General features: G+C 36.5%; 2 protein-coding genes across 2 annotated transcripts; one reads left to right on the top strand and one right to left on the bottom strand.

Annotated features, from left to right (window-relative positions):
* Positions 1–8,073: 8,073 nt before the first annotated feature.
* Positions 8,074–9,377, bottom strand: LOC141710604 (cytochrome P450 72A397-like). Its single transcript, XM_074513173.1, has 3 exons — positions 9,091–9,377; positions 8,608–8,995; positions 8,074–8,525 (listed from the first exon to the last, which is right to left on the bottom strand). Exons 1-3 carry the CDS (start codon positions 9,126–9,128, stop codon positions 8,472–8,474), a joined length of 480 nt encoding a protein of 159 aa, XP_074369274.1. The 5' UTR covers positions 9,129–9,377; the 3' UTR covers positions 8,074–8,471.
* A 1,350-nt stretch (positions 9,378–10,727) lies between these two features.
* On the top strand, positions 10,728–11,477 carry LOC141713908 (uncharacterized). The gene has a single exon (XM_074517471.1). It carries the CDS (start codon positions 10,728–10,730, stop codon positions 11,475–11,477), a length of 750 nt encoding a protein of 249 aa, XP_074373572.1.
* Positions 11,478–12,064: the final 587 nt, after the last annotated feature.

Raw genomic sequence — 12,064 nt, 5'->3', positions numbered from 1 at the left:
CTTGTTTATTGATGGGGACAAGTGAGGGACAGTATATAAGTCTTGCTGTTTTTCCTAATCAGAATCCTGGTCTGTTGCAGTGATATAGTTGTAAATGAATGGTTGCGGAAGCAGAAACTGAATCCTTCAGTTGCTGGAGATGTTCTGTTCCTATGAGCTTTTTAGCCTTATTTCTTATTTCGGTTTTTCCTGTGGTATGCTTGTGGGCATACACTAAGCACAAACTTCTATAATTTTAATTGTTTTGATTGGCCAACACTTCTTATTAATGGTGGACCTCCTGCGTTTACAACAAATACACCAACCAAATCACTCCAATTTTTATAAGTTATAGTACTTAACATGTAACATGTGTCCATGGGCACACACCACACAAACTTTTCTTATTTTAGGATAAAGAAGGTTAAATGTAACTTAAATTTCTATTTGCCAGAATTCATCTGTGCACAAAATAATTTTTGTTTTTTCTTATAAAAATTTAAATGTTATTCTTTTTGAAAGAAATAATTTGTGGAGTTGTTATGGATAAAAAATTAGGGTGTATTTAAAACTGTGTTTATTACTAGGGTTCGTGAGCTTCAAGACTCAATCTGCCTACTTTCGTGTCTCATGACTCAATCTGCCTTCACAAGATGCCTACGTACCTTGCTGTGTGCTAAGGATCAAGTCAAAAACGTAGTTCTGATTTGTGGGGTGAGACCCCTTATAGGCATGATATGCCGAATTGGATTAGGGTTAGGAGACTTGGCGAGTAAGTCTCAGATTTAGAATAGATTTTGGAGTCCTAGAATGTAGGAGATTGATCCCTTATATGAGGTTTCTTGGAGGCCAATCTCCAAGAAATTATACCCTTATTTGGAACTTCTACTAATTACGAAATTAATTAATATTCAGGGTTTTTAACCTTTTTAAATGAGTTTTATTTGCAACCCAAACAAGGTTTTAATTAATGCCACATTAATTATATAATCAAGATTTATTTTATCATCTATCATTTGACCCCCAACTTCTAGGAAATCGTATAGGATTTAGTAGAAGTTAAGCTTTTATTCCCTTGCAAGGTATCGCTTTTAACGTAAAGTGTGGAGCGACCTATACATTTACAACGATTTGCCTTATCCGAGGCTTCATGAAATTTTTTGGAATTTTCTTAATTTTCCATGCTCATTTTTTCACCTTATTCTTATTTTTTAGGAATTTTCTGGTATTTTTCCTTAATTTTCAGGATTTTTCCTTAATTTTCAGGATTTTTCCTTAATTTTTCAGAATTTTTTCTTAATTTTCTGGATTTTTCCTTAATTTTTTAAAAAAAAATCAAAAAAAAAATTATGCTAATTTCGACCAGGAATCTATATTTGGTAAGATCCTGGTCGAATTATGCTCTCATTTCTTCTACTTGTGAACTTTTCGGTCATAATGAATTTCTATCAGAATCCTGGCTGAATTTCGGTCAGGATTTTCCTTGGTCTAAATTCCTGACCGAGTTATGCTCTCATTATTCCAGGTCGTGAATTTTTCGACCAGGATATAATTCGACCAGAATTTTGGTCAGGATTTTTCTTTGACTTACTTCCTGACCGAATTATACTCCCATTATTCATGTTCGTGAGTTTTTCGATCAGGATGGAATTCGACCAGAATTTCGGTCAGGATTTTTCTTTAACTTACTTCCTGACCGAATTATGTTCCCTTTATTCCTGGTCGTGAGTTTTTCGACCATGATGGAATTCGACCAGGATGGAATTCGACCAGAATCCTGACCGAATTTTGGTCAGGATTTACACCTTGACTCAATTACTGACCGAATTAAGTACCTATAATTACTGGTCATGGATTTTTCGACCAGGAGGTTTTTCGACCAGGATTCAAATCATATTTTGGTCGAATTTGATCAAGATTCATTCGACTAGAATTGAACTTCAACCCCAATTGGGCTCTTTTGTGGGCCTCTTTTTGGGCCTATTACCTTTTGTTAAATTGGGCATTCTTTCTAGAATTCTCCAACCGGGCCATTAAACTGGGCTTTTGACGGGGTCTGTCAACTCGACCCCCTTTCTTTTTATTTTTCTTGACTTCTCCAGAATGTTCTGAAGTTTTCCAAATTACAATTTTATTTATCTTCTATTTATTTTTTATTCCTCAAGAATATCCTAGAAGCTTTTGAAATTGGGCCCAGGCTTTTGGGTTGGCTTTTGACCGGCTATTGTAATATCCGGGATATATCGTGTAATTATTTTTGATATTATTATGTGTGCCCAGTATCTATTCTGTGAATTAATTGTTAAGTGTTATCTGTACTTGAATATTCAAAAATAATATTAATTGAGTATTTTAATTTTTATATGTCCAAAATAAAATATAGATAATTGTCATATCTTCCTAATTATTTTTATGTTGATTTATGGATTTATAAGAATCATATGACATTTCTAAAATCTTTTTCCGGGTAATTAAAATCTATTTTATAAAAACGGAAACCAACCGACGTCAACCGTTGTTACGTTTTTGGAACCCGAAACTCTTCCGAGAACTCCTTCCTAACCTAATTGTAATATTCCGAGCATTTTTCATATTCCGACTTTTTCGATCCGGCTTACGGTTTGTCCTGCGCGGGTCCCGGCGCAACATTTTCGATACAATATTCGTTTCGGTAAATTAATAAAACCCGTATTTTCGATAAACGGGAGCTTTTTATTAAACTATCCCAATTATCACTTCGTAATACGTGTAACCAGGCGCTGAGACCAAGACCGCAGTACAAATTGTACTAATTTGGATAATTATCCCGAAAACCGATACCGTTTGGATCAGTTTTTACAGATAAACGTACTGTTTTATATCCGGAATGATCCAACGGGATACAAATTTTCCGTAATTATAAATAGCCTTTTACCGTATTTTATTTCGTATCAAAATCATTTACAGATAGTTAATTATATAATTTTCAGAGAAAAACCCTAATTACATAAAATGTTCTAAGAATCAAACAACAAAACGAAGGCGTTACCGATCTCTGTTTTTAAAGCTTGAGTAACCAAAACGAAGGATTTGAGGTGTTCTATCAGATTCTGAGCTTTATTTCACTGCAGAAATCAAGGGTATTTTTCTAAAAATTTATTTATTTTCGAATTTATTTTATTAAAAGTATGAATTTTTGTTCGGATGATTGTTTGCATGATTTGATGATTGCATGTTGTAGAGCTTGTTTTCCTGATGATTTTCATATGTCATACGTCTGATTTGGAGTTCAATAACATGCTCAAAAGTGGGTTTAATTTTCGAATTTCAAAATTAGGGTTTATAACCCGTATGAATGTTTTCAATTGAAATTTGGGGGTTTTTGATTCAGGGGTTATTAGCTGTTGATTTATAGTGGGTTGTGTTCCTTATAAAATTTGCAATCGATTGATATATAGCTCGTTAACAGAGGATGCTTGAATCGAAGGGAGATGTGTTTTAAAGATTTGCGATGTTCGCCGGAAACCGGCGATGTTCTTGGCCAATTTCTGGCCAGAACAGGGATGATTAGAATGTTTTGAATGCATGAACAAGTTCCTGGTGTTGTGTAGTATTAATCTGGAGGTGTTGGTGGGGTGAGGACGCCGGGATCGTCTTCTCCGGCCACCCCCGATTTTCCGGCGATTGAAACTGCAAAATTGCAGTTTAGTCCCTGTATTTTTGAAGATGGTGAAGTTTAGTCCCTGTAGTTTGCAAAGTTTTCAAAAAATAGGATTCCTGTTTATAAAATGTTTAAAAATCATATTTCCTATTTATTTTTATTATAAAAATTCATTTTTAATTTCTGAAAATTCTGAAAATTATTATTTTAATTCCGAAAATTATTTTTAATTCACAAATAAATCTGAATTAATTAGTTAATTAATTTCAGTTAATTTATAATTGATTAATTGGTCAATTAATTCAAAAATTAATTGATTAATTGATTTAATTAATTATTAATTGATTTTAATTAGTTATTTAATTAGATTTAATTATTTAAAAATGATTTAAAAATTCTGAAAAATATTTTCGAGCTTTAAAATATTATTCTAAATTATTTCCAAGGCTCGATAATTATTCTAAAATTATTTCGGAGCCAGAATGGGCCAACCGAACCCTGTTTATTAACCTAAAATTGATCCAACGACCCGTTTTAATTCCGAAAAATGTTTTAAAAATCATTTTAAATACCCGAAAGCATATTTATGACCCGAGACTTCTTTATAGATGATATGTCATTGATTACGTGATGTATTATGTGTTATACGTGACCTGTTGTTTGACTATCGGTCTATATATTCGGTGTTTACTTGGTTATTGCATAGATTTCAATCCGTTAATCGGATTTGGGTAAAATGAAGGGTAGATAAAAGTATGTGTTGAATAGAATCCTGTGAGTTGATGATTGATAGATGCTTATGATATGTGAGCAGAAGAGGCAAGGCGTAGGAAAGGGAAACAGGTAGTTGAGGAGTAAGACGATTGTGATTGAAAGCAAGTGCAGGATAGTAAGCTAATATCAGGCAAGTGTTCTGAACTTTCTCGAGATATTGTAATTCTTGATAGTCTTGTTGACATTGCAAGTGCTTTGAAGCACGGAAACCTAAATCCTAATTTCAGTTATTGTTCTTGAGCTATGAACCATATTCTTTCTAAGCCATTGATTATTGTATACCCAAACAAGAACCACAAATCTACGATACTACTCCACAAATACATACAAACTAAATACCAGACACTGAAATGAACTATTATATTCTCAACCCATGGTATCCTATGCTTTGAAAGCCTAAATCCTTGAAACCCTGAGATATTGATTCCTTTGTTATTCAATTCTTTCATTACCCAGCATTCAAGCTTTGAAAGTACCTTGTTGATCCTTACAAGGATTGAAACCCTTTCATTGTCAAACATTTATTGTTGTTAATGATTTCGGTTATTGTTTATATTTGCATATTCTGTTATTATGCTAGAATTGGATTGTTTTTATAAAATTGTGGACCAGATTCGTGGTCAGACCATATAATGGTCAAGTTAGGCCAATGTGTGCCTTGGATCCAGTAGTTAGAGCAATGTTGTGTGCCTTACTCGGGGTTAGTGCGTGACTGATCAGCAGCCTAACCTTGGTTTTTAAATTAAAAGTATAATATCCAATTCTAAATCATAATCCATTGTTCACTTGATATCATAACCATATTCACCTGATGATTATTATTCTCAGTTTTGTCATTGTGACTTGATGAGCTAGTTAGCTCATTTGTGCGATGTTGTTTATATTCTTTCCAGTTAAAAAGGAACCAGTTGGTAAAGAGGATCCCCAGTCCAGCGCGAGAGCTAGGGGTTCAGGTTGAGAAAACTGAGCTAGTAGGCTTCTTTTGGAATAATTTAAGTTTGTAAAAGTCTGTAATAATGTTTAATACTCAATTTGAGTTTGAAATAGTTGGGATTTGAACGGTTTGTAATTTATTAGTGTGTGTGGCTTGTGTGCATACTTTAACCTGTTGCGGTCCGTGGTGGTTGGTAAGTAGGGTCATTGCATATATTATTATTATCTTTATTATTGTTATAAGCAGGTTATAATTAAGTTGTGTGTGTGGACCCCAAACTTCTGACCCGGGTTTGGAGGGCGCCACAGCTATAGCCGGTTAACATTCTCCTTCTATCGGCCCAATGACCGGCTAGAAGTGCTATATATGTGTGGGGGGTGAAGTAAGATCACTTCACACTTCACTTTCACATTTTCAAATCTTCCTTCTCATTTTTCCTCTCCTAACCCCTAAAGTTTTTTTCGGTAGTCAGCTAATTTTTCCGGTCAGGATTTCTGGGTCTGTGCTTGAAGATCAATTGAATCTTCACCTTCTTCACCTTCTTCATCCAATTTCTAGTTACAAGCATTCATGCCATCTCCATCAATGGTGGATAAGAGTGTAGAGATGGCTACAAAAATTTCCTCAACTTTTAAAAGAGGTAACGAAATTCAAGTTCGTTCATCTTATATGTCTTTATTAGATATGATCAATGCTAGGGGAGACGAATACCCATCCGATGCTCACTTGGATTCTTCTATGACTGCAACAAATGGTATAATGTAGATGACATTAAACATCTTAACACAACTTATAATGTTCGTCCTCCTCTTAGGATAGTTCCTGTTGATGGTGGTGATCGTACATGCCATTGAAAAAGCGATACTCTTTTTATTTATGCAGATTCCCTTACCGCGGGGCTTAGGTTTCCCTTTCACAAGTTTATTCCTAGGTTGTTAGCTGACTTATAAATTAACCCTTGTCAGCTTCTACCTAAAGCTTGGAGGAATGTCCTATATTTTATGGGTCTTTGTCTTAGGCACGATTTTCCCCTTTCTGTAGCTGTTTTTAAAAAAATCTTTCAGTGTTATAACAGTGCCCAGACCTCTTGTGGTTGGGTTTACATCAAACAGAGACCCAAATATCCTCAAATTTTCAACAGTGCCTCCATCCCTGATAACAACCAGCATTGGAGGGACACTTTTGTTTGGTTGAGATGGGAGAACGGTGATTGGGCACACTCTTTAGCTCTTCCTTTGGTAAAGTTAGTGATGGTAGCCGCAAAACCCTTCGCCTATCAGATGAGGAAAATCTTATATATAGAAATCTTATAAAAGATGAGGGTAAGACCGCAAGTTGGACTTTGTTGGAAGAGTTTTCCCTGATTCATGTTGGACTTTCTTCAGTCATATTGCATGGTATTTCTCATACTCTTTATTTCCGTTTTCCCTTTTTTATATGTTATTAACATAACTTATTCTTTTTTTCTGCTTTCTTTTCAGCGGCTCAGGAAATAAACAACACCATTGTGTCGGTCGTTGAGGAAACGACCAGGATGAAGAAAACCCGGCTTGCAGGGCTTGACACTCGTAGGAAGGCTACTGAGCCCAGCTTCCTAGGGAAGCACAAAGAACCTGTGGTGGAGGCCTCCTCAGCTGGAACTGAGTCCACAGCCATTCCCGCTCCTCCCTCTACGGGTTCATTTCAACCTCTGTGGGGATTTCGTCAAGGGGACACCGTTGTTAGATCCACGAAGCATGCTTGAGATTGGTCCTACCATTCTATTACTCCTAAGGACTTTATGGATGTTGTGGGTGGTCAGGACCTAGAGCGAGATAAGCTCATGGGATCCCAATCCATTGTTTCAGTATGCCTTTTTCAAAATTTATTTAATCTCCTTTTTTTAAGCACTATTTATGCCTTGTCTCGTGATTGTTTTCATTTCAGAACAATGCTCAATTCCAGGCAGCTATTCGTCATGACGAATCTTAGAAGAAGGCTTCAGAGAAATCCGACAGGGCCTTAAGGAAGCAGAAAGTCAAACACACTGCTCTGGAGATGAAAATGAAGCACAAGGAAGAGGAACTCTCCGAGGACAACGCGGAGTTGGTGAAGCTTAAAGCTATGAATGACAGGATTATTGATGTATATTTGGATACAGATGAGTTTACTCAGTCTATGAGGGTCATAGATGACATGGTGTTTCCAGAGTTCTTTAGGACTGGTTGAGGATCGACCCTTGGGACTGTAAACGAAGCTTGCCCGGATATTAACCCTGTAGACTATCCTTGTCCAGACGATGAGCCCCTCCTTCAGAGGTTCCGTGCTCTTGTGGTGGTCTCCGAGGATGTCCCTCACACCGAGCTCATTCCTCCTCCTGTTTCATCTTCCAGGGCTGCTTTAGAGGAGTCAAGCTCTTTTTCTGGTGAGACCGACACTAAAGGGACAACCAGCGAGAGTGAGGGAGAGGATGGCATGCATGTTGAGGGTTCTCCACCTCACTGATATTTTTATTAAGCACTGCATAACTATTTATTTATTTGGAACTCGTGCTTTTATGCATTAAACTATTTATTGTCCTTCTTTTTATGCACTGAACTACTAAATTTATCATCCTTTATGCAGTTTTATTTGCCCATCACATTTAGAAACTTAATGCCACAACTGAAAACTTCATAAATTTCATAAATCCTTGGGATCCATCCCTTACATAGATTTTTGTAAATTAAACTCAAAATAAAAATCCTGTTAAACTGAAATACAAAATCCTAAGGAGCCAAAGGTCATGGTTTCTGTGAACCTTATTGCAAATAAGTAAACTCTCCTTTTCTAAGGAGCTATATATAATAAGTCTTCAGGTTTTGAGCATGCCAAGTCCTTGGTACTTCATTCCCATCCATAGTTTCCAACTTGTAGGATCCTCTTCCTTGAACACTTTTAACCTTGTATGGCTCTTCCCAATTTGGGGCGAGTTTCCCTTTATGCCCTACTACAGAGGCTTCCACCTTCCTTAAGACCAAATCTCCTTGCTTGAAAAATCTTTCTTGCAACCTCAGGTTGTAATAGAAAGAAGCTTTCTTTTGATATTCCACAATCTTTGCATGTGCTTCATCCCGCACTTCATCTATTAAATCGAGTGTTATCCTTTGTTCTTCCTCATTTTCTTCAGCATTGTATGCTTGGATATAATTTTAAAACCTCGTGCAAAATCATAGCAACCTTCAAAATTTTAATTTACAGTTAACATCTGATCAATATTTATTATTTTCTGAATATGCATATGTACACAAGAACTACTTACGATTTTAAGTTGGTTAAGATTGTCAAAATCAGGTTTGCCATGATTCCCCAACACCTGAAGAACTTCTTCTCTGGCACGAATTTGCCAGTTGGGGTGAACAGCAAGTAAAATTATGGTCCAGACAAGGATATTTGAGGTAGTTTCTTGGCCAGCAAAGTAGAAAAACTTGCATTCACCAATTACATCGTCCAAGCTCATTCCAACATTTCTCGATCCATTTTGAAGTTGATCACTGGAAATGGATTCCAACAATATCCTTAGCAAGTCATCAATACTACTTTCTCCTGCCTGCATTGCCTTGGTCTTTTTGCCAATAATATTTTTTAAGGATGATTGTATCATTTCATTTAGCTCCTTCATCTTCCTATTGTTCTTGGTTGGTAGAAATCTATAGATATTTATAAACAGTTACTATGTAAATGTGGAAAAGGACATGAGGAAAAAAAATGCTTCATTCGTATATTACAACCAAATGAGTAGTACCTCCATCCAGGAATGTACACTGACTGCAGAGACTTCATTACAAGCTCAATTTGTTGGCGTTAAATCTCAAATACCCTGCTTCCCTCCTTATAGTTACTTCCAAATGATGTGCGTGAAATCACATCGCTTGTTAATGTATGACCCTCCTTATAGCTACTTCCAAATGATGTTCGCGAAATCACATCGCTTGTTAATGTATGAAGATACGGTGCAATGTCCAATTCGCACCACCCATTTTTCTCTACCTTCTCCTCCCATTTGCTCACCAGTTCTGTGCAACTAATATACATTACTGGTAGCATTAGCTGCATCAAAATCAGGAAAATTAGCGTCTCAGTGTATTTTAATGTACAACAGTAGGGGTATCAGAAATTTTCACGACTGGAAATTTAATATATAATAACTTCTACTATTTTCTAAGAGCAAGTTCAAGAGTGTCCTAGTAGTTGCCTTATAAATATTATAAAATAGAGTGTCCTAGTAATTTATGACATTATTTGTATACATGAACTCCAACCTTCAACTTGTGAAGATGAAAAGCTGGGGTAAGAAGTTTCTTGTGTTGAGCCCACTGGTCCCCGTCTATGCTTTCCAGACTATGAGAAAACATTCTCACGATTGGAATTTGCTTAATCTTCTTGAATATGTTATTTTTGTTCATCACTTCTTTAATGAGCTCAGGATCTGTGATGAGCAACCTTGGAGCCGGCCCAAACCACATGAAACTATTTTTACCTGCAAGTTGTTAGAAATCAAACTCTCCATCAGGATATTAAATGAATAAAACAAAGCAATTGAAAATTATAAGTTAGAGAAATGGCAGCTGTACATGGGAGAAATAAAAGATGATTGTGCATGAGAAAAGAAGAAAATACAGCAGTTTTTCATGGTCAATAATAACAAGCTACAGGTCTTGGAATCATGTCCAAAAAATAAGGTAGTCTATTAACCTCAAGAAGATGTTATCCAGAAGGCTTGGTCAAAGAAAGAAACAGTAACTCCTGAAATTAAGGTGGGCACTGCAGAAAAATAAGAACAGCTTGAAAGGTGACAGTTGTTTTTGGTAGGCTGCACAGGAAAACATATAGCAACATATGTAAGCGATGACATAAGCATTTTAGAGCCTATAAATAGCAGTCCTACCAGTATTAGTAAAAAAAACACAAAAGTGAAATATTTGTAAGGAAAAAGAGCAGAAGCTCCGTGTCTTGTAAAGGGCTGTAGCCTGTATTATAAAATAGAGTCCTTGTGTTCCTATTAAGTAGAATAAAAGTATTGTTGAGTTTATTTTAAGTAATATTTTATTCTAAAGCTCATTACGTTTCCATTAAGTGGCATCAGAGCTAAGGTTCTGTTCATGAAAAATGGCAACGATGGTGCAACCAAATATTCCAAAATTGACGAGTACAAATTACGGGAAATGGAGTATTCAAATGAAGGTATTACTCGGTTCCTAAGATAATTGGGATATTGTCGAAAGCAGGTATGACGAGCCCACAGATGCAGTCGCTGAAGTAGCCCTGTCAAATGCTGAGAAGATGATTTTGAAAGAGACCCGGAAAAAAGATAAAAAGGCGTTATATACAATTATTCAAGGAGTTGACGAATCAACCTTTAAAAAAATTTCAAATGCAAAAATGGCGAACAACGCGTGGGAGATTCTACAGAAATCATTCCAGGGTGTCGAGAAAGTTAAAAAGGTTCGGCTCCAAGTACTACGTGGGGAGTTCGAAAATTTGAAGATGAAGAGTTCCGAAAATATTGGTGAATTTGTAACGCGTTTGAAAACGGTGACAAATGAGATGAAAAGAAATGGGGAAAGTCTCGATGATGTTCGAGTCATGGAAAAATTACTTCGTTCGTTGACGAGGAAATTTGATTACGTTGTTACTTCTATCGAGGAGTCAAAGGACTTGTCCATAATTTCTATTGATGAGCTCGTAGGTTCACTTCAAGCTCACGAGCAGCGGATGAACCAGTATGATGATGCAAGCCAGTTGGAAAAGGCGTTGCAAAGTAAGGTGTCCATTGGTGACAGTTCTGGCAGTAGTAGTTCTGCACATGGCAGAGCCGGCTTTAGAGGTGGCTACCGAGGTGGACAAGGACGTGGAAGGCAATCTTTCAATAGAGGCCAGAATTCTGAAGGTTTTCAATCATCTGGTCGTGGTCAAAATTTTAGAGGCCGAGGAAGAGGTGGATTTCAACGAGGTGACAAATCTCAATTTCAATGTTATAATTGTAATAAATTTGGTCACTTCAGTTATGAGTGTAGAGAACCAAAAGTGGAAGAAAGAAGTCACTTTACTGCAGCAAAAGAAGATAAAGATATTGGTTCTGCTATGTTTCTCACTTATAAAGGAGACGAGGAGAACAAGAAAAATATTTGATATCTTGACTCAGGAGCCAGCAATCACATGACTGGTCATAAAGATTTATTTATGGAGATAGATGAGACCATCTCTGGAGAAGTTACTTTTGGCGACTCGTCAAAAATTCCGGTCAAAGGAAAAGGTACAATTACGATTATGTCAAAGAATAATGAGAAAAAGTATATAAATGATGTTTATTATATACCTGCTTTGAAAAATAATATCATCAGTCTTGGCCAACTTGTGGAGAAAGGGTATACTATTCAAATGCGGGATAATTCTCTCATCATCGGAAATCAGGTTCGAGAATTAATTGCAGATGTGGAGATGTCAAAGAATCGCCTGTTCACACTTGATATGCAGACGAAAGTGCAGAAGTGCTTGAAATCAGTCATTAAAAATGACTCGTGGCTATGGCACTTGAGATATGGTCATTTGGGATTTTCTGGCTTGAAATTATTGTCAAAGACAAAGATGGTGGACGGTTTGCCAGAAATCAACGAACCAGAAAATTGTGTGAAGCGTGTGTCAAGGGGAAGCAACACAGACAAAGTTTTCCCGTTGGAAAATCATGGAGAGCCAGGAGGCCATTGGAGATAGTTCAC

The sequence above is a fragment of the Apium graveolens genome, chromosome 3 (genome assembly GCF_009905375.1).
Source record: "Apium graveolens cultivar Ventura chromosome 3, ASM990537v1, whole genome shotgun sequence".
NCBI lineage: Eukaryota > Viridiplantae > Streptophyta > Magnoliopsida > Apiales > Apiaceae > Apium > Apium graveolens.
The sequence above is the reverse complement of the archived record's forward strand: the minus strand, read 5'-3'. Positions and strand labels throughout refer to the sequence as shown.

Bases quoted from the DNA above. Each gene is read 5' to 3' on its own strand.
- LOC141713908 (XM_074517471.1), top strand. From the start codon at position 10,728: ATGGCGAACAACGCGTGGGAGATTCTACAGAAATCATTCCAGGGTGTC.
- LOC141710604 (XM_074513173.1), bottom strand. From the start codon at position 9,128: ATGAAGTCTCTGCAGTCAGTGTACATTCCTGGATGGAG. The intron at 8,996-9,090 runs GTACTACTCATT...AAATATCTATAG, and splicing joins GTGTACATTCCTGGATGGAG to ATTTCTACCAACCAAGAACA. The intron at 8,526-8,607 runs GTAAGTAGTTCT...AAAATTTTGAAG, and splicing joins ATCTTAACCAACTTAAAATC to GTTGCTATGATTTTGCACGA.